Source organism: Plecotus auritus (genome assembly GCF_963455305.1).
Source record: "Plecotus auritus genome assembly, chromosome: 10".
Lineage (NCBI taxonomy): Eukaryota > Metazoa > Chordata > Mammalia > Chiroptera > Vespertilionidae > Plecotus > Plecotus auritus.
Window position 1 is genome coordinate 2,963,312 of NC_137785.1, and position 25,214 is coordinate 2,988,525.

The 25,214-nt window shown below is 54.1% G+C and overlaps 2 protein-coding genes across 4 annotated transcripts in view; both read right to left on the reverse strand.

Annotated features, from left to right (window-relative positions):
- Nucleotides 1-667: 667 nt before the first annotated feature.
- Nucleotides 668-12,042, reverse strand: SMIM17 (small integral membrane protein 17). The gene is made up of 4 exons (XM_080644472.1): nucleotides 11,715-12,042; nucleotides 4,784-5,043; nucleotides 3,796-3,866; nucleotides 668-1,658 (listed from the first exon to the last, which is right to left on the reverse strand). The coding sequence occupies exons 2-4, from the start codon at nucleotides 4,977-4,979 to the stop codon at nucleotides 1,548-1,550; spliced, it is 378 nt and encodes a 125-aa protein (XP_080500598.1). The 5' UTR covers nucleotides 4,980-5,043; nucleotides 11,715-12,042; the 3' UTR covers nucleotides 668-1,547.
- Nucleotides 12,043-18,934: 6,892 nt separating this feature from the next.
- Nucleotides 18,935-25,214, reverse strand: part of ZNF470 (zinc finger protein 470) — a 31,234-nt gene continuing 24,954 nt past the window's right edge. For 2 of the 3 annotated variants that reach the window (XM_080645416.1, XM_080645418.1), the window contains 2 exons: nucleotides 23,712-23,838; nucleotides 18,935-21,393 (listed from right to left, as the gene is read on the reverse strand). In XM_080645416.1, the coding sequence (XP_080501542.1) occupies nucleotides 19,973-21,393; nucleotides 23,712-23,838 (1,548 nt within the window). In that variant the 3' untranslated portion in view covers nucleotides 18,935-19,972. The remainder of the gene's footprint in view (nucleotides 21,394-23,711; nucleotides 23,839-25,214) is intronic. The other variant, XM_080645417.1, reaches the window with a different exon arrangement.

The following is a 25,214-nucleotide window of genomic DNA, read 5'->3' on the forward strand; positions in this document are numbered from 1 at the left end:
ATGCATGCGCGCGCGCGCGCACACACACACAGGAATCTTACAAATCAGGGTAATAGTCCTGCCCGGTGCGGCCACGTTGATTGGGCATCGTCCCATACACCTGGAGGTTTCAGGCTTGATTCCCCCGTGGGAGCTGGGGAAGGGTGCAAGCAGGAGGCAGCTGATCGATGTCTCACTCTCTTTCTCCCTCTCCCTCTCTCTCTCTAAAAAAAAAAAAAAATCAATTAAAAATCTGTTTTTTAAGCAAAAGCAAAGTTTCATTATAGGAAAGCCACCTGCTGCAGGGAGGGAACTCACAGGGGTTGCCCCAATGAAAACATCTTTAAAAAAACAATCAGGCCCTGACCGGTGTGGCTCAGTGGATAGAGCGTCGGCCTGCGGACTGAAGGGTCCCGGGTTCGATTCCGGTCAAGGGCATGTACCTTGGTTGCAAGCACATCCCCAGTGGGAGGTGTGCAGGAGGCGGCTGATCGATGTTTCTCTCTCATCGATGTTTCTAGCTCTCTATCCCTCTCTCTTCCTCTCTGTAAAAAATCAATAAAATATATTAAAAAAAAAACCAAAAAAAAAAACACAACCAGGACTGTAATGAGACAAGATAGAATTCAAGACCAAGGACTGAACGGGTCAGAGACGAGCTTTTTCTCTTCGACAAAGACTCGGAGTCGGGTTTTCACTACCGTTTATTGAGCTCCTTCTAAATGCCGGGCACACGTGTGACCCCGTGTTCTTTAATTATTTGGCAACGACATCACAATGCTGCACGTGGGCATCGAAGTACACAGCTGACGGACACACAGACAGCGGCTGGAAAGACGATACCGGCAAACAGGACTGCACTGACAGATTTCCGCGGGACCTCCTGGTTTCCGGGCCACCGTTACCCAGCGCCTGGCTCCGAACAACGGGCCTGGTGAGACTGAGCCGACGCACAGGGTTTCCAATTCCACGGACAGAAGCCACGCCATCCCTCTTCAAGGCCCGTGGAGGGCGTCCAAGCACCGGACTCGTTCTGGCCACGGTGAAAGCTTTTGGGAAAGGTGTGGGAGACACAGCCGTCACAGGCCACGGTCTCTCTCCACCAGGCAGGAAGTCACGGACACAACACGGGTTGTACCACATAAATAAACCCCATCACCGAGTTTTGAAGCAGGACAACCTACGGAACGGAACACGAGTGATGGGACTTCACGGCTGGGCCACGGCTAGGATTAGAAGCACGTCGGTTATTAGATTACGTCTACTATTAGAGCGAGTGACTTTGTAAAAAGAAACTTATCAATGAATGAGGTGCTCAAAAACGGGGACCAGGAGCTCTCCCTGGCTGGGTAACTCAGTGGGTTAGAGCTTTGTCTGGATACACCAAGGTTGGGGGTTCGATTCCCAGCCAGGGCACACACCAGGGGCAACCGAGGAATGCATGGGTAAGTGGAACAATACATCCATGTTTCTCTCTCTTTCTCTCTCCCTCTCTCCCTCCATCTCTCTCTCCAAAGATCATCCGGGCGCTTCCTTCCCCGGACGCAGGGCGTGCCTTCCCAGTGGGCTCAGATGTAGAACACCGCAGGCATCCCGGTTAAAACCAGGAACAGGAAGAGGCCGCACACGATCAGGAGTAAGGTCGTTTGCTGGGGCGGTCTTGGCCACTCCACGGTGCCCTGAAACAGAAGGGGGAGAGAAAAGGATAAACGTGGAAAGGGAGGGGCCACCGTGGTTACCTGCGGGGAAACCGGGCCGCCACGGGACTGACCGGCCTGTGGACGGAAGAGCTGTTGGAATGAAGGGACGGATGGGAGAAAAAGGACGTAGCATCCCTACGTCCCAGAAGAGGAAATAGCAGAACGTGGGAGGGAAATTTCAAAGTGATAAAAGTCTCACCATTTTAATATCATCTAGGCCCTACGGACCCCCCAATGCCTGTGTGTGTGTGTGTGTGTGTATTTCTTGACCCAGTCCCTCCCCCAAATTCCCGACAGATACCTCTCACTGTCTACTTGCCACCTGCACTTGGATATCTTATGGGCATCTTCAATGGATGCATCCCAGCCCTGGACGGTGTTGCTTAGTGGTTAGAGCACCAGCCCACCTCCTGGAGGATTGAGGGCTTGATTCCCGGTCCAGGGCACGTACCTGGGTTGCAGGTTCAATCCCTGGCCCCAGGAGCGCATGTAAGAGGCAACCAATCGATGTGTCTCTCTCACATTGATGTTTCTCTCTCTGTCTCCCCCTCCCTCCCACTTTCTCTAAAAATCAACGAAAAAATATCCTCGGGTGAGGACAGTTGAATGGTTGGTGGGTGTTCAATGGGTAAATGGGAGGGTGAGTTGATGGGAAGGTCAATGGATGGAGAAGTGGATAGGCAGATAAGGTGGGTGGGTGGATGGATGGATGGATGGATGGATGAATGGATGGATGAACGAACAGAAGAATAGACAAATTAATAGATGGATAGATGAATAAATGAATGGATGGATAGTTGGATGGATGAATAAATGGATGGATGTTGGATGAATGGATGGATGATGTATGGATAGCTGGCTGAATGGATGGAGGATGGATAGATGGATGGATAATGGACAGATGGACAGATGGGATGGATGGATGGATGGGTGGATGGGTAGATAGATGATGCATGGATGGAATGGATGGATGGATGGATGAATGGATGGATAGATGGATGGATAGCTGGATAAGTAAATGGATGGATGGAGAGCTGGATGGATGGATGGAGGATGGATAGATGGATAAGTAAATGGATGGATGGAGGATGGATAGATGGATGGATGATGGACAGATGGGATGGATGGATGGGTGGATGGGTAGATAGATGATGCATGGATGGAATGGATGGATGGATGGATGGATGGATGGATGGAGAGCTGGATGGATAGATGGAGGATGGATAGATGGATAAGTAAATGGATGGATGGATAGCTGGATGGATGGATGGAGGATGGATAGATGGATAGATGATGGACAGATGGGATGGATGGATGGGTGGATGGGTAGATAGATGATGCATGGATTGAATGGATGGATGGATGGATGGATGGATGGATGGATGGAGAGCTGGATGGATAGATGGAGGATGGATAGATGGATAAGTAAATGGATGGATGGATAGCTGGATGGATGGATGGAGGATGGATAGATGGATAGATGATGGACAGATGGGATGGATGGATGGGTGGATGGGTAGATAGATGATGGATGGAATGGATGGATGGATGGATGGATGGATAGCTGGATAAGTAAATGGATGGATGGAGAGCTGGATGGATGGATGGAGGATGGATAGATGGACGAATGATGGACAGATGGAATGGATGGATGGGTACATGGGTAGATAGATGATGGATGGATGGATGGATGGATGGATGGATGGATGGATAGCTGGATAAGTAAATGGATGGATGGAGAGCTGGATGGATGGATGGAGGATGGATAGATGGATGGAGGATGGACAGGTGGATGGCTGGAATGGGTATGTAACGAGTAGACAAATTAAAGCCAAGGTGGCTGAGTGAGGGGACAGATGAGTGAGTGGTTAGTTATAATGAACTTATGAGTGAAGAGTGGAGGGTGTTCGTGGTTGGGGTCACACACTTCCCATGGACACCTTCCACGCCATGTCTGACCACCATAGACATGTGTTCTGTTTCCCGTGGGCGGCCTCGTGGGGCTCCCATCCCACAACAGACGCTTGTGGGGCAGGGAAATGGCAGGAAGGGAGCGAGACGACTCACTGAGGTCGTAGGTGGGACGTTTGTGACAGAGGCGGGAACCCCGACTTACCCGGGATTCCTCCGACTCATCTTCCACCGCTTTCCACTCCTGGGGGAGCCTGGTCTCTTGAGAAGACAGGTCTGCGTGAGGGCGGGGGGAGAGAAAGGAGCTGTGGGTGAGAGACCAGGACAGCTGGGGGGCTCTGCTTGCTCTCTCTCACATCGATGTTTCTCTCTCTCTCCTCCCTCCCTCCCTCCCTCTCTTCCACTCTCTCTAAAAATCAATGGGAAAGGAAGAAAATAAATAAATAAAAATCAATGGGAAAAAAATATCCTTGGGTGAGGACTCACAAAAATCTATAATAAAAGTGTAATATGCTAATTAGACCGGACGTCCTTCTGGACGACCTTCCGGACGAAGCCAGGGCTGCAAGGGAAGCCCAGGTCCCTCGGGTGCCAGAGGGAAGGCGGTGCCGGCAGCCAGGGAAAGGAAGGCCTACTCTTGCAAGAATTTCGTGCATCCGGCCTCTTGTCTATACTAATAAAAGGGTAATATGCTAATTAGACCAGAAGACCTTCCAGACGTCCTTCCAGACAAAGCCATGGCGGTGGGGCCGAGGCAGAGGCGGTTAGGGGCGATCAGGCCAGCAGGGGAGGGAAGTTGGGGGCGAGCAGGCCGGCTGAGGGAGGCAGTTGGGGGCGATCAGGCCGGTAGGCAGAGTGGTTGGGGCGATCAGGCCGGCAGGCAGTTGCGCGGTCAGCAGCCAGCGGTCCTGGATTGTGAAAGGGATGTCCCACTGCCAGTTTAGGCTCGATCCCACAGGGATCGGGCCTAAATCGGCAATCGGACATCCCCTGAGGGGTCCCAGATTGGAGAGGGTGCAGGCCGGGCTGAGGGACACCCCCACCCCCGTGCACGAATTTCATGCACCGGGCCTCCAGGAGATAAGTAAAACCTGATAAACGTGTTGAATGGGTCAGTGAAGCAACGATGGTCTCGTCCGCCCCAGGCTCTGCCCCGACTTCCCCGCCACCTCCCGCGGGACCCACGCCCTCACCTTTCTGGTCACCGGCACCGGCGGGCACCCTCACCGCCACCCAGTCCTGCAGGAAGGCGGCGCGCCGGTCCCAGGCCCTGCTCTCGTAGGGCACCCTGCTCTCGTAGGGCACCCTGCTCTCGTAGGGCGGCAGCAGCAGCTGGGTCATCTCGGGCTGCAGCAGCCCCCGCAGCTGCTCAGGCCTCAGACTCTGCATGTCTCCAGGCGGCCTTCTCCTCGGTCCCAGGTCCCGTCGGTCCTCCGGGCGCAGGCTTCAGAACCTGAGGACCAACGGACACTCCATCATCCAGCGCCCTGGGTGCCCAGAGGCCCGCTGATGGGAGCGGAGCTCCCTGCCCGCCCCCCTGGGGTTACGGTCTAGTGCGGGGAGAGAGACAGACAGTGTGTGGAGCGAGGGTATGTGCTCTGGAGACAAATAAAGTAACACACACACTCACACTCACACACACACACTCACACTCTCACTCACACACACACTCTCACTCACACACACTCATACACACTCTCACACTCACACACACACTCACACTCTCACTCACACACACACACACTCACACACACTCATACACACTCTCACACTCACACACACACTCTCACACACACACACTCACACACACACTCATACACACACTCACACACACACACACACTCACACACACACACACTCACACACACACTCTCTCACACACACACACACACACTCACACACACACTCACACACACTCACACACACTCACACACACACACACACACTCACACACACACTCACACACACACACACTCACACACACACACTCACACACACACACACACACACACACACACATTCCATGTGCCAAGGCAGGGCCAGGAGTTCCTGGGAGGCACTCACACACAGAATCCCTCTGGCTGCAGAACAAAGGGTCTGTCCCCCCACCAGCCGCCTGCAGGCCTGGCTTTCTGCTTTGTTGTTATAAAAAAAAAGAGCCCTGGCCGGTTTGGCTCAGTGGATAGAGCGTCTGCCTCCGGACTGAAGGGTCCTGGGTTCGATTCCGGTCAAGGGCACATGCCCGGGTTGCAGGCTTGATCCCCAGTGTGGGGCATGCAGGAGGCAGCCAATCCATGATTCTCCCTCATCATTGATGTTTCTCTCTCTCTCTCTCTCTCTCCCTTCCTCTCTGAAATCAATAGAAATATATTATTAAAAAAAGAGAATCAACCAGTGAATGCCTAGATAAGTGGAACAACAAATCTCTCTCTCAAAAAAAAACACAAAGACCTGGCTGGTGTGACTCAGTGGGTGCGCATCGAACCAGGAGGTCAGGGTTTGATTCCCCATCAAGGGCACATGCGGGCTCCATCCCCAGTGTGAGGCACGCAGGAGGCAGCCAATCCATGATTCCCTCTCATCATTGATGTCCCTTTCTCTCTCTCCCTCTCCCTTCCTCTCTGAAATCAATAAACTATATTTAAATAAAAAAGTGGAACAACAAATTGATGCTTCTCTCTCTCTAAAATAAAATAAAATAAAATAAAATAAAATAAAATAAAATAAAAGTACAAAACACACCAAAGGCAGATGCTCTGCTTCAAAGAAATGTGAGCAACTCAACAATCAAATGCCTGTGTGACCATGACTGGAGCCTCGTTCAAGGGCACCTGCTGTAAAAATCCATTTTTTAAATAAGACACTCAAGGAAATTTGATTCTGGACTGAGCAGTCTATGACATCAAGGAATTCTCATTTTTTTTTTTTTTTTTTAGTATGGAAATGGCCATATACGCATGTAAGAAAATGTCCATTTTTTGTTGTTGTTTAAGAGATGGGTTTGGCCGAAACCGGTTTGGCTCGGTGGATAGAGCGTCGGCCTGCGGACTGGAGGGTTCCGGGTTCGATTCCGGCCAAGGACATATACCTTGGTTGCAGGCACATCCCCAGTGGGAGGTGTGCAGGAGGCAGCTGATCGATGTTTCTCTCTCATCGATGTTTCTAACTCTCTCTCCCTCTCCCTTCCTCTCTGTAAAATATCAATAAAATATATTAAAAAAAAAAAAAAAGAGATGGGTTTGTCTGACTGGCTTATTTCACTTAGCACAGTGCTCTCCAGGTCCCTCCACGCTGTCTCGAAGGGTAAGAAATCCTTCTTTTTCACAGCTGCATAGTATTCCATGTTGTAAAGGCACCACAGCTTTTTTATCCACTCATCTACGGATGGGCACTTGGGCTATTCCCAGATCTTGGCTACTGTAAATTGTGCTGCTATAGGGGCGGACATAGGGGCGCATACATTCATTCTTTCTGACGGGTGTTTTGGGATTCTTAGGATATATTCCCAGGAGTGCATGGCTGGTGGGAATGCAGACGGGTGCAGCCACTGTGGAGAACAGTATGGAGTTCCCTCAAAAAGTTAAAAATGGAACTGCCATTGGACCCAGTGATCCCACTTCTAGGGATATACCCTAAGAAACCAGAAACACCCATCAGAAAGACTATCGGCACCCCTATGTTCATGGCAGCACAATGTACCATCGCTAAGATCTGGAAACAGCCCAAGTGCCCATCAGTAGATGAGTGGATAAAAAAACAAAAACAAAAACAAAAAACCTGTAGTACATTTACACCATGGAAGACTATGCAGCCGTAAAAAAGAAGTATTTTTTTACCCTTTGCATGGAGGGACCTGGAGAGTATCATGCTGAGTGAAATAAGCCTGTCAGAGGAAGACATATCACATGATCCCACTCCTATGTGGAATCTAATGAAGACAACAACCCCACAACAAAATGGATCCACAGACACAGGAGCACGCTACAGACCAGGGGTGGGCCAACTTTCTGACGCGAGGGCCACCATGGGTTCTTAAACTGGACCGGAGGGCCGGAACAAAAGCATGGATGGAGTGTTTGTGTGAACGAATATAAATTCAAAGTAAAGGAGCGGAGGGGAGAGCAAGAGAACCCTCCGCTCTTTCGGCTCCGCGGGCCGGATAGAACAGCCGAACGGGCCGGATCCGGCCCGCGGGCCGTAGTTTGCCCGTGGCTGCTACAGACTGATATGTCTCAGAGGGAAGGGTGGGGGAGAGAAGAGATTAACCAAAGAACTTATGTGCATAACCAGAGGCCCGGTGCACAAAATTCGTGCACTGGGGTTGGGGGGGGGGATCCCTCAGCCTGGCCTGCACCCTCTCGCAGTCCAGGACCCCCCGGGGATGTCCGACTGCCGCCTTAGGCCCTCGCTCCTTACCACCTGCCTGCGCACTGATCCTTAGCGACCTTTAGCGCCGCTGCAGAGGCAGGAGAGGGCTCCTGAATTGAGCGTCCGCCCCCTGGTGGTCAGTGCGCATTATAGCGACCGGTCGTTCTGGTCATTCTGCCATAACGGTCACTTAGGCTTTTATGCAATAGAATATGCACAACGCATGGACACAGACAATCGTGGGGGGAAGGCCTGAGGTGGGCTGGGGCTGGGTGGAGGGGGGCTCAGGGGAGAGTGGGGGACATCTGCAATGCTGTCCACAATAAAAATAGATATTTAAATTAAGTATATTTATTGATTCTAAATTCAAAAGTAGAAGGAAGACAGTCTGGGAGCCAATGAGCACCGGCGGTGGGCTGGGTTAGGCCTGGGCTGCGGTGCGCAGGGCACTGTGGGCTGGGGAGGTGCGGGGGTTGTGGGAGGGGCCACCAGCATGGACACAGTCTCCAAGAAGCCCAGACGAGGCCTGGCCGGGTGCTCAGCTGGTGGGAACGTTGTCTTCTACACCAAAAAGGTTGCGGGTTTGATTCCCAGTCAGTTCACATACCCGGGTTGGGGGTGCAATCCCTGGTCCAGGCAAGTGCGGGAGGGCAACTGGTGGATGTCTCTCTCTCACATCCATGTCTCTCTCACATCCATGTCTCTCTCACATCCATGTCTCTCTCACATCCATGTCTCTCTCACATCCATGTCTCTCTCACATCCATGTCTCTCTCTCATCCATGTCTCTCTCACATGCATGTCTCCCTCTCACATGCATGTCTCTCTCTCACATCCATGTCTCTCTCACATCCATGTCTCTCTCACATCCATGTCTCTCACATCCATGTCTCTCACATCCATGAATCTCATCCATGTCTCTCTCTCACATCCATGTCTCTCTCACTTCCATGTCTCTCTCACACATCCATGTCTCTCTCTCACATCCATGTCTCTCTCTCACATCCATGTCTCTCTCTCACATCCATGTCTCTCACATCCATGTCTCTCTCTCACATCCATGTTTCTCTCTCACATCCATGTCTCTCACATCCATGTCTCTCTCACATCCATGTCTCTCTCTCACATCCATGTCTCTCTCTCATCCATGTCTCTCTCTCACATCCATGACTCTCTCACATCCATGTCTCTCACATCCGTCTCTCATCCATGTCTCTCTCTCACATCCATGTCTCTCTCACATCCATGTCTCTCTCACACATCCATGTCTCTCTCACATGCATGTCTCTCTCTCATCCATGTCTTTCTCTCACATGCATGTCTCTCTCACATGCATGTCTCTCTCATCCATGTCTCTCTCTCATATCCATGTCTCTCTCACATCCATGTCTCTCTCTCACATCCATGTCTCTCACATCCATGTCTCTCACATCCATGTCTCTCTCTCACATCCATGTTTCTCTCTCACATCCATGTCTCTCACATCCATGTCTCTCTCACATCCATGTCTCTCTCTCACATCCATGTCTCTCACATCCGTCTCTCATCCATGTCTCTCTCTCACATCCATGTCTCTCTCACACCCATGTCTCTCTCACACATCCATGTCTCTCTCACACATCCATGTCTCTCTCTCAGATCCATGTCTCTCACATCCATGTCTCTCTCTCACATCCATGTTTCTCTCTCACATCCATGTCTCTCACATCCATGTCTCTCTCACATCCATGTCTCTCTCTCACATCCATGTCTCTCTCTCATCCATGTCTCTCTCTCACATCCATGTCTCTCTCACATCCATGTCTCTCTCACACATCCATGTCTCTCTCACATGCATGTCTCTCTCTCATCCATGTCTTTCTCTCATATCCATGTCTCTCTCACATCCATGTCTCTCTCTCACATCCATGTCTCTCACATCCATGTCTCTCACATCCATGTCTCTCTCTCACATCCATGTTTCTCTCTCACATCCATGTCTCTCACATCCATGTCTCTCTCTCACATCCATGACTCTCTCTCACATCCATGTCTCTCACATCCGTCTCTCATCCATGTCTCTCTCTCACATCCATGTCTCTCTCACATCCATGTCTCTCTCACACATCCATGTCTCTCTCACACATCCATGTCTCTCTCACATCCATGTCTCTCTCACATCCATGTCTCTCACATCCATGTCTCTCTCACATCCATGTCTCTCTCTCACATCCATGTCTCTCTCATATTCATGTCTCTCTCACATCCATGTCTCTCTCTCACATGCATGTCTCTCTCACATCCATGTCTCTCTCTCATCCATGTCTCTCTCTCACATCCATGTCTCTCTCACATCCATGTCTCCCTCACATCCATGTCTCCCTCACATCGATGTCTCTCTCTCACATCCATGTCTCTCTCACATCCATGTCTCTCTCTCACATCCATGTCTCCCTCACATCCATGTCTCTCTCTCACATCCATGTCTCTCTCACATCCATGTCTCTCTCACATCCATGTCTCTCTCACATCCATGTCTCCCTCACATCCATGTCTCTCTCTCACATCCATGTCTCTCTCTCACATCCATGTCTCTCTCACATCCATGTCTCTCTCTCTCACATCCATGTCTCTCTCTCACATCCATGTCTCTCTCTCTCACATCCATGTCTCTCTCTCACACCCATGTCTCTCTCCCCCCATCCCTTCCTCTCTCTCTCTCAAATCAATAAAAACAAATCCTTGGGTGAGGATTAAAATAAATAAATAAATAAGAAAACCCAGACCTCAGTGCGGTGAAGGCCAGAGGGAGGGAGGGAGGGGGCGGGGGCAGGTGGAGATGGAGGTGGGCAAAGGGGGAGGGGCAGGAGGGGGACATGTGGTAACAGTGCCAACCATTGCACCAAAATGAGAAGAATTGGCCTGGATGGAAAGAGGCGAGAGCGCGCTGGTGGGGGTGCTGGTTCGTTTCTGGTTTTATTTTCAGCGGGAGGCGCCCTGGGCGGTGTGTTGAAGCCCAGGAAACGCAGGGGAGCGGCGTGACGGAGGGAGAGGCCGAGAGCCACGGGTCCAGGTGAGAAGGAGCTGGATCTGCTGGGTGGGAGCGGGGGAGGGCGGTCGGGGGGGAGGGCGGTCGGGGGGACAGCTGGAGGGGGGAGGGGGAAGGGGAGGGGCGGGAACAGCAGCGACCACAACAGTCGCTGCAGCCGGGCGGCCGGTCCGCATTGCGGCGCTGGGCCAGGCGCTGCGCACGCGCGCCTTTGGCTAAGCCCCCGCGCGCCCTGGTTCCCGCGGCAGACCCCGCGCGGACGGAGCGGGCAGGCCCTCGGTCAAGGCCGCAGGGCTCACCCGAGCTGGGCGGGGAGGCGAACCCCGTCTCCCTGCCCCGAACCCCAGCCGCTGCGGAGGGGGAGGGGGGACACACCCGGCGCACACGCGCGCGCGCGGGGAGGGCGCACAGGGACACGGAGCCCCCGCGACCAGCCGCGCAGACAGACGCACGGACATCAGCGCAGGGGCGCCCGCCCTCCTGGCGTCCAGGGGAAATGACCCACGGGCCCGGGGACAGGCGGCGCTGGGCCCCTCCCCGACCCGGCCCTCGGCCACCGGAGGGGCTGCCGGCCCCTCCCCGAGCCGCGGCCCTGGAGCGGCCCTGGCCCCTGGCCCCGGGCACACTCGTTCCCATCTCCCCGCGCGTCCCCGTCCCCTCCCCCCCGCCCGCGCCCCCAGCCCCATTCCCCCGCCCCCTCCCCCCGCGGGGCCCCTGGAAGGACTCACCCTCAACCAGACCTGGTCCAGGAGCTGCAGCAGAGATGGCGCGGCAGGAATCACGGCTGCGCAGGCGCGCGGAGGCTGCGGATGGGGGGCGGGTGGGCGGCTAGTCCCCTCCCCTTTCCCGGGCCGGGGAGCCTGCGCCTGGCAGGGGGGAGGGTGTGGGGAGGGGAGCGGGGAAGCGGCAGTGACGCGGAGCCCGCAGCGCGGGGGTGGGGGTGGGGGTGGGGGTGGGGGTGGGGGTGGGGGGGTGGCGTGGGGGTTGTGGTGGTGGCCGTGAGGTCGGCCTCAGTGAGATGCACCGTCCATCCCCCGCTGATGGTCCCTTGGTCCCGACCAGGGCAGGGGGTGGGGGAGGAGGGAGGAGGGTGGGAGGGAGGCGCTGGCGGGAGGTGGCAGCCTGGGGACCCCGGGTCAGAGGCTGGCCGCTGTGTCCTTCCCACTTACCATCTCTGTGCCTCACTTTCCCGTCCTGTTTAGAACTAATATGCTTACTCCCTCGCAGGAGTACTGTGAAGGTAAAAAAATAAGTAATGCTATATACTGTTTTTTTAATATATTTCTTTTAAAAATATATTTTATTGATTGTTTACAGAGAGGAAGGGAGAGGGAGAGAGAATTAGAAACATCAATGAGAGAGAAACATCGATCAGCTGCCTCCTGCACACCTCCTACTGGGGATGTGCCCGCAACCAAGGTACGTGCCCTTGACCGGAATCGAACCTGGGACCTTTGAGCCCGCAGGCCGACGCTCTCTCCACTGAGCCAAACCGTTGGGGGTCGCCTAAGACCATCGGAAAACACAGATATTTACATGACGATTCATAACAGTAGCAAAATTACAGTTATGAAGTAGCAACGAAAATAATTTTATGGTTGGGGGTCACCACCACATGAGGAACTGTATTAAAGGGTCACGGCATTAGAAAGGTTGAGAACCACTGGTTTAGGGATTAATATATTTCTTTATTGATTTCAGAGATAGAAGGGAGAAAGGATCATTGATTGGCTGCCTCCAGCACATCTCCCACGGGGGATTGATCCCGCAACCCAGGCATGTGCCCTTGGCTGGAATAGAACCTGGGACCTTTCAGTCTGCAGGCCAGTGCTCTATCCACTGAGCCACACCAGCTAGGGCACCTATATACTATTTAATAGCCAATAGCTGTTAGCTGGTAGTGGCTCTTATTATTATTATTCACCTTGAACAATGCAGCGACTACCTCCAAACTGCTCTCATGGAGGCTACGTCAAAATAAAATAAAATTTTGCCAAAACCGGTGTGGCTCAGTGGATAGAGCGTTGGTCTGCGGACTGAGGTGTCCCGGGTTCGATTCAGGTCAAGGGCACGTAACTTGGTTGCGGGCACATCCCCAGTCGGAGGTGTGCAGGAGGCGGCTGATTGTTGTTTCTCTCTCATCGATGTTTCTAACTCTCTATCCCTCTTCCTTCCTCTCTGTAAAAAATCAATAAAATATTTTAAAAAATAAAATAAAATAAAATTTAAAAGCCCGGGCTGGTGTGGCTCAGCTGGTTTAACATCATCTTGTGCACTGAGAAGTCGCTGGTTCAATTCCAGGTCAGAGCACATGCCTGGGTTGTGGGCTCCATGCCCAGTAGGGAGCATGCAGGAGGCAGCTGATGGATGTTTCTATCTCTCTCTTCCTCTCCCTTTCCCTCTCTCTCTAAAAAAATCAATAAAAACACTTTTTTTTTTTTAAAAAAAAAAGTATTTTCTTGATTTCAGAGATGAAGGAAGAGGGAGAGAGAAACAGAAACATCAATTTTTTTAAAATATATTTTATTGATTTTTCACAGAGAGGAAGGGAGAGGGATAGAGAGTTAGAAACATCGATGAGAGAGAAACATCGATCAGCTGCCTCCTGCACACCTCCCACTGGGGATGTGCCCACAACCAAGGTACTTGCCCTTGACCGGAATCGAACCCGGGACCCTTCAGTCCGCAGGCCGACGCTCTATCCACTGAGCCAAACCGGTTTCGGCAGAAACATCAATGTTGAGAGAGAATCATTGATTGGTTGCCTTCTGCACACCCCTTACTGGGGAATCGAGCCCGAAACCTGGGCATGTGCCCTGTACCGGAATCGAACCCGGAACCCTTCAGTCTGCGGGCCGATGCTCTATCCACTGAGCAAAACCAGCCAGGGCAAGAGAAACATATTTTTAAAAATTTTAAATGTTTTTCTCAGAGAGGGGGGATGAAAAGAGATTAACCGAGAGATATACATAATTCATGAACACAGACAACAGTGTGGTAAAGGCCTGGGGTGGGGGTAGGGGCTGGGCCAAAGGGGCCAAAGAGAGGGAAAAGGGGACGTCCATAATACTGTCAACATTAAAAGATATATATTAAGTTGAAAAAATGCTTTACGAAGCCATAGTTGAGGGAAAGATCTCCTTTCATAGAAACGAATTGTCATTTCCCTGCTTACTGATGAGGTGGAGCAAATTCACATGTCTGTTCGTAACGTCATACAGATAGACCAGGATACTCTTCTCGTCTGTGAATTGCCTGCTTATACCCTCTCTGCATTATTCTATCAGTTTGTGTAGCAGTTACTTAATAGGAGATATATATATATATATTAGAGGCCCGGTGCATGAAATTCATGCATGGGGGGGGTGTCCCTCAGCCCAGCCTGCACCCTCTCCAATTGGGGACCCCTTGAGGGATGTCCTACTGCCCGTTTAGGCCCGATCTCACCGGACTGCTGGCACCCACCACTCACCTGCCTCTGCCTGATTGCCCCTAACCACTTCTGCCTGCCAGCCTGATCACCCCCTAACCACTCCCCTGCCAGCCTGATCGACGCCTAACTGCTCCCCAGCCGGCCCGATTGCCCCTAACTGTCCTCCCCTGCAGGCCTGCCCCCCCCAGCTGCCCTCCCCTGCAGATCTGGTCTCCCCCAACTGCCCTCCTCTGCTGTCCCAGTCACCCCTAACTGCCCTCCCCTGCAGTCCTGATCCCCCCCAACTGCCCTCCCCTGCTGACCTGGTATCCCCCAACTGCCCTCCTCTGATGGCCCGGTCACCCCTAACTGCCCTCCTTGCTTGCTTGATCACCCACAACTGCCCTCCCCTGCAGGCCTGGTCTCCCCCAACTGCTCTCCTCTGCCGGCCTGGTCACCCCCAACTGCCCTCCCCTGCAGGCCATCTTGTGGTGGCCATCTTGTGTCCACATGGGGCAGCCATCTTTGACCACATTGGGGCAGCCACCTTGTGTCTTGGAGTGATGGTCAATTTGCATATTACTCTCTTATTAGATAGGATATATATATATATATATATATATATATATATATATATATAGAGAGAGAGAGAGAGAGAGAGAGAGAGGGGCCAGATGATGATGATCTCTGAACGCATAATAATCTGGCCACTCAATGCATTTGTATCTCAAATGGGGACCAAAAGTATTCCAGACTTCTGCTGGAGATCAACCACCTATTTGCCCTGAGCTTTCTATCAGCCAGTGCAAAGGGGAGCACTGATCAGGTGCACGATTTATAGTGTCTTTGATATCAAATAAATGAGGTGCTCAGGAGAAGTACACGGAGTGGCCCGATGATTATGCGTTCAGAGATCATCATCATCTGGCCATCCAGTGTATATATGTGTATATATATATATATATATATATATATATATATATATATATATATCCTGGATATCAATTTCCTTTGCCTGTTTGTCTGGAAGTATTTTCTCCTGGCCTGTGTATCCAGTGTTCAGGCAAGAAAGGGGGTGATGGGAGATAAGACCAGAGAGGCATCCGGGGTCTTGAAAGCCACAGGAACATCTTACAATGTGATCACAGGGGCACTGGGAAGCCATGGATGGGGGGGGTACAGAGAAGGGGGGGGTCACATAACCTGGTTTACATTCTCAAGGCATCACTGAAGCTGCTGTTCGGAGAAGGGGCTCGCGAAGGGGCAACGGGTACAATGGAAGGACCCTGTCGGAGGCGGTTGCAATACACCAGGTGAGAATGAGAATGATGGCGGCCGGAATGAGGGGGTGGCACAGGGGACCGATTCTGAATACACTTTGGAGGTGGAGCTGAGAGGACTCGCTGATGGACAGGGCGTGAGAGGTGAGAGGGAAGGAGACTCAAGGGAGACTTCTGGACTTTGAGCCTGTGCAGCCGAGTGCCCAGGAGGGCACTGAGCAGGGTGGGGTTTTCGTGGGTGCATGGAGAAAACCCGGATTCCCTCTGGGGCGCGGTAAGTATTCGGTCCTGTGTTTTGAGGTTCACACCAGGAGAGCCTGGGTTGCTGACATGCCAGCATTCGGAGACTCTGGGGTGAGGGGGGGAGCGGCGCTGGTCAGAAATCTGCTCAGAAGAGCGTGGGCAGCTAGAGAAGGCCTGGGGGAAAGCAGGGCCCTGGCGCTGTCCGCGGTGCTGAACGTCATACAGATAGACTTGCAGGTACTTAATCCTGTGCCTGGTGCGGGCACCACGCCGCGTGGACCTGTCCGTGGTGCTGAAACCACACCCCCAGACCTGTCCGTGGTGCTGACACCATCCCCCAGACCTGTCCGTGGTGCTGAAACCACTCCCCCAGACCTGTCCGTGGTGCTGACACCACGCCCCGCAGACCTCTGTCCGTGGTGCTGACACCACGCCCCCGCAGACCCTGTCCGTGGTGCTGAAAACCGCTGATCTGTCCGTGGTGCTGACACCACTCCCCCGCAGACCCCCTGTCCGTGGTGCCGACACCACGCCCGCAGACCCCTGTCCGTGGTGCTGAAACCGCTCCCGCTGCCCCCTGTCCGTGGTGCTGACACCAGTCCCCCATAAATCTGGTCTGCGCTCAGCCCCCGGTCCGATAGACCTGTCCGTGGTTCTGAAACCTCCCATAGACCTGCCTGCGTGGCGGGCGGCGGGCGGATGCGCTGTCCGAGGTGCTGAACCACACGGCCCTGTCCGCATGGCTGAAATAGAGTCCCAATGTTCTTGTCCATGGTGCTGAAACCCATCTCCCCAAGACCTGTCTGTGGCACTGAACCCCTTTCCCCATAGACCTGGCCATGGCACTGAACCCTCTTTCAGACTGACCTTGTGACCTTGTCTGTGGTGCCCCTCTTCCCATAGCCCTGTCCTTGGTGCTGAAACCCATTTCAGATCGGCCTGTCCATGGGCCCAAGCTGTCTGTGGTACTGAACCCTTTCCCCATACACCTGGCCATGGCACCCAACCTCACTGGGGGAGCCGTCTGTGAGGCTGACTCTTTAGGCAGAATGCACAGTTCTCTCTACCTCTGACATCTTCAAAGAACCCAGCTGCCTGGGAAAAGCCCTGCTGTTGCCTAGAAACAAAGCCCTCCAGGCTGTGGAGAGCGTGAGATGAAGCAGATCAGGGCAAAAACTGCACCGTCATTTTTAAGAGGCAGCCTTGGCTCTTAGGACGGCAGGGCCTGGCTACAACCTGACTGAAATAATTAACACAGAGTCTATAAACTATTTCTATAGGAAAATGTACCCCCCCCCAAAAGGAAAAACAGAAAACAGATGTGTCAGAATTGAGTATGATGGTTATCTTGAGTTGGAGGATGCAGGGGATGGGCGGTGCTAATCGCTATATGTGAGTTATAGCAAGATTCTAGTTTTTAGGCTGTGAGGTTGAGTCACTAGAATATTGTTGTGTGTTTATATAAATAGGACACAGGCCTGGGGTGGGGCAGGGGCTGGGTGGAGGGCAGCAAAGGAGGGGGAAATGGAGGACATCTATAATACCATCAACAATAAAAATACAGCCCTGGCTGATTTGGATCAGTGGATAGAGCGTCGGCCCGCGGACTAAAGGGTCCCGGGTTCGATTCCGATCAAGGGCATGTACCTTGGTTGCGGGCACATCCCTGGTGGGGAGTGTGCAGGAGGCAGCTGATCGATGTTTCTAACTCTCTATCCCTCTCCCTTCCTCTCTGTAAAAATAATAAAATATATTTTTAAAAAAACAATAAAAATACAGCATGTCTCTATTTTATGCTAACTTGAATTAGAAGCATTTGAAATGATGATATTGAATGGCATTTTTTTTGAAATGACAAGAAGCCTTGCAATTTAAAAATTCCTGAAAATCCATACGTCCTGATACGACCAATTGTGTAAATTGTAAGCTGTGTTTGTTATTTTAGTATCACTTTAGCTGGAGAGGCATGCCAATCATCTTTTTGGTTAGGGTTGGCCTTGAAGTACGCAGGATTTGAATTGTGCAAAGTCTTCAAGAATGAAACTCTGGCATAAAATTCAGCCCCTTTGGGGTTGATGAATGAATGGATATATTTGCTCTTCCCAAAGATCTGGTCACCAGGGGGTAAGAAAAATAAAATGGAAATATTTTGAAATGTTTATTGATCAGTGTCTGCCTTGCCTCCTGTAACTTGGTCTCCTCAATGGCACCCTCCCGACAGCTCCCAGACCGAGTTGCCTGGTCGATGCAGCCCGTGAATAGTTGTGATTCCTGTAACTCTGAAACAGTCTCGACAGTCTTCCCGGTCTCACCCCCAGGAAGGGGCCTGGGGGAGGGCGGGGATCGCCCTGGGTGTCCTCTGGGGACCTCTTCTCTGGGAGAGGGGTTGCGGGTTCGTTCTAGGGCAGCCAACTTGCAGGGTATTAGAGCTCTGAGCCTTGGTTTCCTCAGTGGAAACCCCAGATAATAACAGTGCTCTGAGTAGTAATTAATTATCCATTTGTTAATAGATATTTTATGTATCATTTTATTGATAACTAGAGGCCCGGTGCAGGAATTCGTGCATGGGTGGGGTCCCTCAGCCTGGCCAGCGATCGAGGCCTATTGGGGGGCCAACTGGTGGGGGAGGGGCCCCAGGAAGTTGGCCAACTGGCCCCCCTGAATCGGGGCCAATAGGGGGGTTGGTTGGACCGGGGGAGGGGCCGCAGGAGGTTGGCCAGCCCAGCAGGTGGGGGGTGTGGCAGGAGGCTGACCAGCCTGGGGGGGAGGGGCCACGGGAGGTTGGCTGTGGGAGCTCACTGACCACCAGGGGGCAGCTCCTGCATTGAGCATCTGCCCCCTGGTGGTCAATGGATGTCATCGCGATTGGTCTACCGGTCATTCTAGTCATAAAGCTCACTTGGGCTTATATATATACAGATAATAGAGCACCAGTCTTATATTTATTATTGATAATCAATCACCATTATCATCAATAATAAAATCGTACGTAAAGTATGACTAAGGCTGTGGATGAGGCATAGGTTGGATAATGCACCCGCCTGGCTGAAGGCACTCTATTTTCACAAGAATTCCAGCCAGCATGGGGGTGGGGTGGGGGTAGTCTGTGGTCTGAGAGAAGATTGCTGTCCTGTAACTGAAACAGCCCTGCCTGGGGGCTCCGGCCGCCTTGCTGGGTTTCTGCAGGAGGGGGCTCCCCTCCGCCTTGGCCCCCCATATCTGAGGCTGACCATTCCAGGAACCCAGGGCTGGGAGGGGCGGGTGGCCGCGTATCTGAGGCAGGCTTGCGGGTTCCTGGGCCCCTCCCCCTCCGCACACGCGCTGACACTAATTTTGACAGGACAGCAGCCACCTGCATCTTGTCGCGTCTGACGGCTGTTGAAAATGACGTTGGTCTCTCTTAATTAGAAATTTTATTTAAAAAAAAAAATAACAGACCACTATGAGAAACTTTGGCATCCGAAGCGATTACTGTTGCTTCCTAACGCTGAGAAAAACGTTCCCCCTCATGAACAAGTTGGCCAGTTCACGGGGTGCTGTAGCGAAACTGGGGAGGGGGGTCCGGGGTGGGTGGGTAAACGAGGAAACCTGAAACCCACAGATGGCGACAAGCTGACCTCTGTCTGGACTAGCTCCAGGTGCGCGTGACAACGTGGAAAAGGTCCCCTGTTCTCTTAGGGAGCCCACCTCCCCCCTTCCTGCCCCTCCCCTCCTCCACCTTGTGATGGAGGAGACGGAGACCCGGAGACACGAAATGCGGTCCAAGCTCTTACCAGGGTTGACTCCGAGCTGGCCCTGCCGCCCCGGGTCACGGAGCCCCAGCGAACCTGGCCAGGTCCCGGCCACTTAGACCTGCAGGGCTGGCTTCTCCCTGCGCCTGCCGCTCCGGAAGGAGCCGTGTGCGCCATGGAGCCTGTCCCCAGCGCCCACCTTCCTGAGACCCGTCTCCGGACAGCGCGCTCCCCGTGGGCTCCGATGTCAGGAGTCCCGCACTGCCGCGCGCTCAGGGCCCGCCCGCCGGGTGTGGATGCTCAGGTTCCCCGCTGCCTCGCTACGTGTGGATCCTCAGGTGCCGCGTGAGGTTGGTGTTGCGGCTGAAGGCCTTCCCGCACTCGCCGCACGCGTAGGGCTTCTCGCCGGTGTGGACCCTCCGGTGCACGGTGAGCGAGGAGTTCTTGATGAAGGCCTTGCCGCACTGCGCGCAGCGGTAGGGCCGCTCCCCGGTGTGGATGCGCTGGTGCTCGATGAGGTAGGCGCTCTGGCTGAAGGCCTTGCCGCACTGCGCGCACGCGTAGGGCCGCTCCCCGGTGTGGCCGGCCTGGTGCACCAGCAGCGACGAGCGGCCGGCGAAGTGCTTCTGGCACACGGCGCACGCGTAGGGCTTCTCGCCCGTGTGGACGCGCCGGTGCTGGGCCAGCGCCGAGTGCTTGCCGAAGGCCTTGCCGCACGCGCCGCACTCGAAGGGCCTGGCGCCGCTGTGGAGGCGCTGGTGCTGGATCAGGTAGGCGCTCTGGCTGAAGGCCTTGCCGCAGCGGCCGCACGCGTAGGGCCGCTCGCCCGTGTGGTTGCGCCGGTGCAGCGCCAGCGACGAGCTCTTGTTGAAGGCCCGGCCGCAGTCCCCGCAGGCGAACGGCCTCTCGCCCGTGTGCGTGCGCCGGTGCTCGGTGAGGTGCATGTTCTGGCTGAAGGCGCGCCCGCACTCGGCGCAGGCGTAGGGCCGCTCGCCGGTGTGCGTGCGCCGGTGCACCGTCAGGTGCATGTTCTGGCGGAAGGCCTTGCCGCAGTCCCCGCACGCGAACGGCCTCTCGCCCGTGTGCACGCGCTCGTGCTGCGCCAGGGACGAGGCCTTGCGGAAGGCCTTCCCGCAGGCGGCGCAGGCGTAGGGCCGCTCGCCGGTGTGCGTGCGCCGGTGCACCGTCAGGTTCATGCGCTGGCTGAAGGCCCGGCCGCAGTCCCCGCAGCGGAACGGCTTCTCGCCCGTGTGCACGCGCTGGTGGACCGTGAGGGACGAGCGCTCCAGGAACTGCTTCCCGCACTCGGCGCACGCGAAGGGCCGCTCCCCGCTGTGGATCCGCCGGTGCTTCGCGAGCGCCGAGCTGCGCGCGAAGGCCTTGCCGCACTCCCCGCACTCGTGGGGCTTCTTCTCGGGGCTGAGCTCGGAGGGCGGCCCGAGGCCTGAGTGCTTCCCGCGCGTGGCAAACGGGAGGGTCCCCGTGCCTCGCGGGCCTTCCGATCCCAGTGGGGCCGGCGTGGCGCTTTGGGGGACGCAGGTCTTCAAGTCACGGCATTCGGGGGCTGGTCCCTGGGAGATGTCCGGTCGCCCCACCCGGTCGCGCTGGGTCCCGGCTCCTCCAACCGCACCCCGCGCACCGGTCCGCGTGGGTCCTTCCGCCGCGCCCCCAACGGCTGGCCTGTCTTCCGAACCGCCGTCCTGTGGGTCCAACTCGTTCCTGTGGGGTCTGGCCTCCAAGTCTGCGGAGGGGAAGAGAAGACCACACACCGGAGTTAACCACCTGGGAGGGAGGGAGCGCCCAAGACCAGACAAGGCAGCCAGGGCCGCGCCTGGCCTGGCGGGCACAGAGGGGCGGGGAAGCCCTGAGCTGACAGGGGGTGAGGGAGGTGAGCGGAGGGCCAGCAAGGTCCCCTAACCGGTGTGGCTCAGTGGATAGAGCGTCGGCCTGCGGACTGAAGGGTCCCAGGTTCGATTCCGGTCAAGGGCATGTACCTTGGTTGCGGGCACATCCCCAGTGGGAGGTGTGCAGGAGGCAGCTGATCGATGTTTCTCTCTCATCGATGTTTCTAGCTCTCTATCCCTCTCCCTTCCTCTCTGTAAAAAATCAATAAAATATATATATTTTTAAAAAAAGGTCCCCGCGGGTGTGGGGCTCAGCGCTGGGCGGAGGGTCGCCTGGAGAGACGCGAAGGGGCTTGGAGGGATGCGAGGCTCCCGCAAACCCGCTGCACACGCCCAACCAGCGAGGCTTCTCCAGCGTGGACTTGTATTAGAAACGATAAAAAGGAGCGGGCCCTCATCTGGCTGGGCCGGCCCCCTTCGCTATGATGCCCAGCCCAACCCCCCCCCCCCCCCCCCCGCTTTGCACCCCCGTCCCTCCCTACTGATCACAGCGGCTCCAATCCCCCCTCCTACGTGTGTCCCCTGAATTTCTCAATCTGTTTCCAGTCTAGCGGGCTCTCCTGAGCTCCGGACTCTGCACCATGGACCTCGGGGCATTTAAAAAAAAAAACGGTACAATCTTTGCCCCGAGGCAGGGCACCTGCCCCAGTTGTGGGCTTGATCCCCAGTAGGGGGCGCGCAGGAGGCAGCTGATCCATGTTTCTCTCTCTCTCCCCCTCTCTCTCCCTTAAAAAAAATAAAAATAAAAACATATTTAAAAAACGGGTGCACGCTCTAGTTCTGGAAGTTGGTGTTCTTCCTGGACCGTGTCATCCAGGGACATCTTCCGAGTCAGTGACTGTAAGAGCGCCCATCTTCGAACAGCCTCCCGCTTCCTGTCACAGCCCACACGCCCCCGTGCCCACGTCAGCCTTGTGGAGGGGGCAGCTAGGCCATTTTTCCTTATTTCTCTTCTAATGAAAAACTCTGCTCACTAATAGGAAGGTGTGTGGTTTTGTTTTGTTTTTTTAAAGGACAGATCCCAAAGATGGAACCATTTAAAATGTGTTTTTTAACAGCAAACTGTCTTCCGAAAGAGCTGCCCCCACTTTATGCTCCTACAGTGAGAGGCCCTACACCAGGGGTGGGCAAACTTTTTGACTCGAGGGCCACCATGGGTTCTTAAACTGGGCCGGAGGGCCGGAACAAAAGCATGGATGGAGTGTTTGTGTGAACTGATATAAATTCAAAGTAAAGGAGCGGAGGGGAGAGCAAGAGAACCGGATAGAACAGCCAGATCCAGCCCGCGGGCCGTCGTTTGCCCACACCTGCCCTACACCCTCATAATACAGGCTGTTGATATTCCTCTTTAGCTCTGCGTACCTCGTGGGCAAGAACTGCATTTCTTTGACTTAATTTGTCTTTCTTTGAATCTGAGTAAGGTTTAAAAATCCTATCTAATAAAAGCCTGATATGCTCAGTGTCCGGTTGGCCGTTCAACCAATCAAAGCATAATATGCTAATGATATGCTAAGGTCGCTCAACGGAATGCAATGACATGCACTGACCACAAGGGGGCAGACGCTCCAACCGGCAGGTTAGCTTGCTGCTGGGGTCCGGCCCTGGAGCCCTTCTGCAGTCCCTCCCTTGCCCCAATCATGCACCGGTGGGGTCCCTTGGCCTGGCCTGTGCCCTCTTGCCATTGGGGACCCCTCGGGAGATGTTGGAGAGCTAGTTTCGGGGATCCGCCTAAGCCGGCAGGCAGACATCCCCCAAGGGGTCCCAAACTTTGAGAGGGTGCAGGCTGGGCTGAGGGACAGGCCCCCCACCCCAGTGTACAAATTTCGTGCACCGGGCCTCTAGTCTTTTATAAAGTGTCACTCCATGGATTTCTACATCTATGAATTGTAAGCTCATAAGCTTGGCCCCCCTTTACATCATTCATTCAGTCTCTTTCTTATTTATTCCTAGGAGCTCTTTATATATGTATAATCCTCCGACTGTCATACATGTGGTAAATACTGTTCCCCATTTCATTACCTATCAACTTTTATTTTTAGCTTCGAGAAGAGGAATGTGAACATCCTACCTAGTTGGATCTGTCAATCTTTTTGACCCCTTTGTCACCCTGCAGTGACAGGCAGAGGGTGAGTAACTCACGAAGGTGCCCCCTTACCCAGCGAGGCCAGGTTCCTGTAGTTCTCCAGCATCACATCTCGGTACAGGTCCTTCTGGGCGGGCTCCAGCTGCCGCCACTCCTCCTGCGTGAAGTCCACAGTCACGTCCCTGGACGTCACCGACGCCTGCACGAGGAAACCCACAGCCTCTCACCGCAGGGCCCTCCTCGCAGAGGTCGGGAGGGGCCGAGCGGGCCGGGGAAGGCGCACAGGGGGTTCCTGACGTGGTTTCAGCACGGTGCAGAGACCTGAAGGGCCTGACCACCCAGTGTCCTTGGTGCCTACGGACACTGCGATGGTCCTCGGGCAGACACACGAAACAGGGGGCTGTTCAGAGCGGGAAGTCGGAGAGTCAGGAAACAGAGGAAAGGAATCAAAGGCAAAACGACCACCCTCACTGGTGTGGCTCAGTGGATAGAGCGTCGGCCTGCGGACTGAAGGGTCCCGGGTTCGATTCCGGACAAGGGCATGTACCTTGGTTGCGGGCACATCCCCAGTGGGGGGTGTGCAGGAGGCAGCTGGTCAATGATTCTCTCTCATCATGGATGTTTCTGTCTGTCTCTCCCTCTCCCTTCCTCTCTGAAATCAATAAAAAGATATTTTTAAAAATTAATAAAATAAAAGGCAAAATGACCATGACCCCGACACGAGCATTAGGAGCCGAGCAAAGGCAGTTTCCTCAGTGAAATTCAATTGTTCCATGACCTTACAGAGCCCCTAGGAAGCTGCGGCACCGAGCTAGCTGCTGGGACACACGCAGAAGGTTCTAGAACGTGTGGGAGAGGCAGAAGGAAACACCCATAACAGATCCAAGATCTGGTCAATACCAGCATGAAAGTGAACGGAACCTCCAGGTGCCTGAGCAAGGGCAGCGCCAGGGGGTGTCCAGGAAGCTGGGAAGGTGAAGACTGTGGTTGGTCCGTGGGGGGAGATTGCGGGGGGGCGGGGGGCACCTAGGACAGTGACCCCATGACCCTGTGCATGGAATGCATGAGGCTCAGCAGCACGGTGGACGATGACATGATGTCACAGCAGTAACAGCACCTGTCACTCACTATGCAGCTCCTCTTTTTTAAACTATATATAAACTAGAGGCCCGGTGCACAAAATGCGTGCACGGGAAGAGTTCCTATGCTTGGCTGGCGATCAGAGCTGGTCTGTGGGGCGATCGGGGGGGGCCCCCGCTGGCACCCACCTTGGCCAGCCTGGTGCCTGTGGGCTGGGGGCAGCTCCTGCATTGAGCATCTGCCCCCTGGTGGTCAGTGCATGTCATAGCAACCGGTCATTCCACCGGTCGATTTGCATATTAGGATTTTATTATATGGGATTTTTTTTTCTCATCGATTTTTAGGGAGAATGGAAGGGAGGGAGGAAGACAGGGAAGAGAGAGAAACATCTGTGTGAGAGAGAGACGTTGATCAATTGCCTCATGTACGTGCCCCGACCTGGTCCAGGGAGCAAACCCAAAACCCAGAATTGTGCCCTTGACCGGAAATTGAACC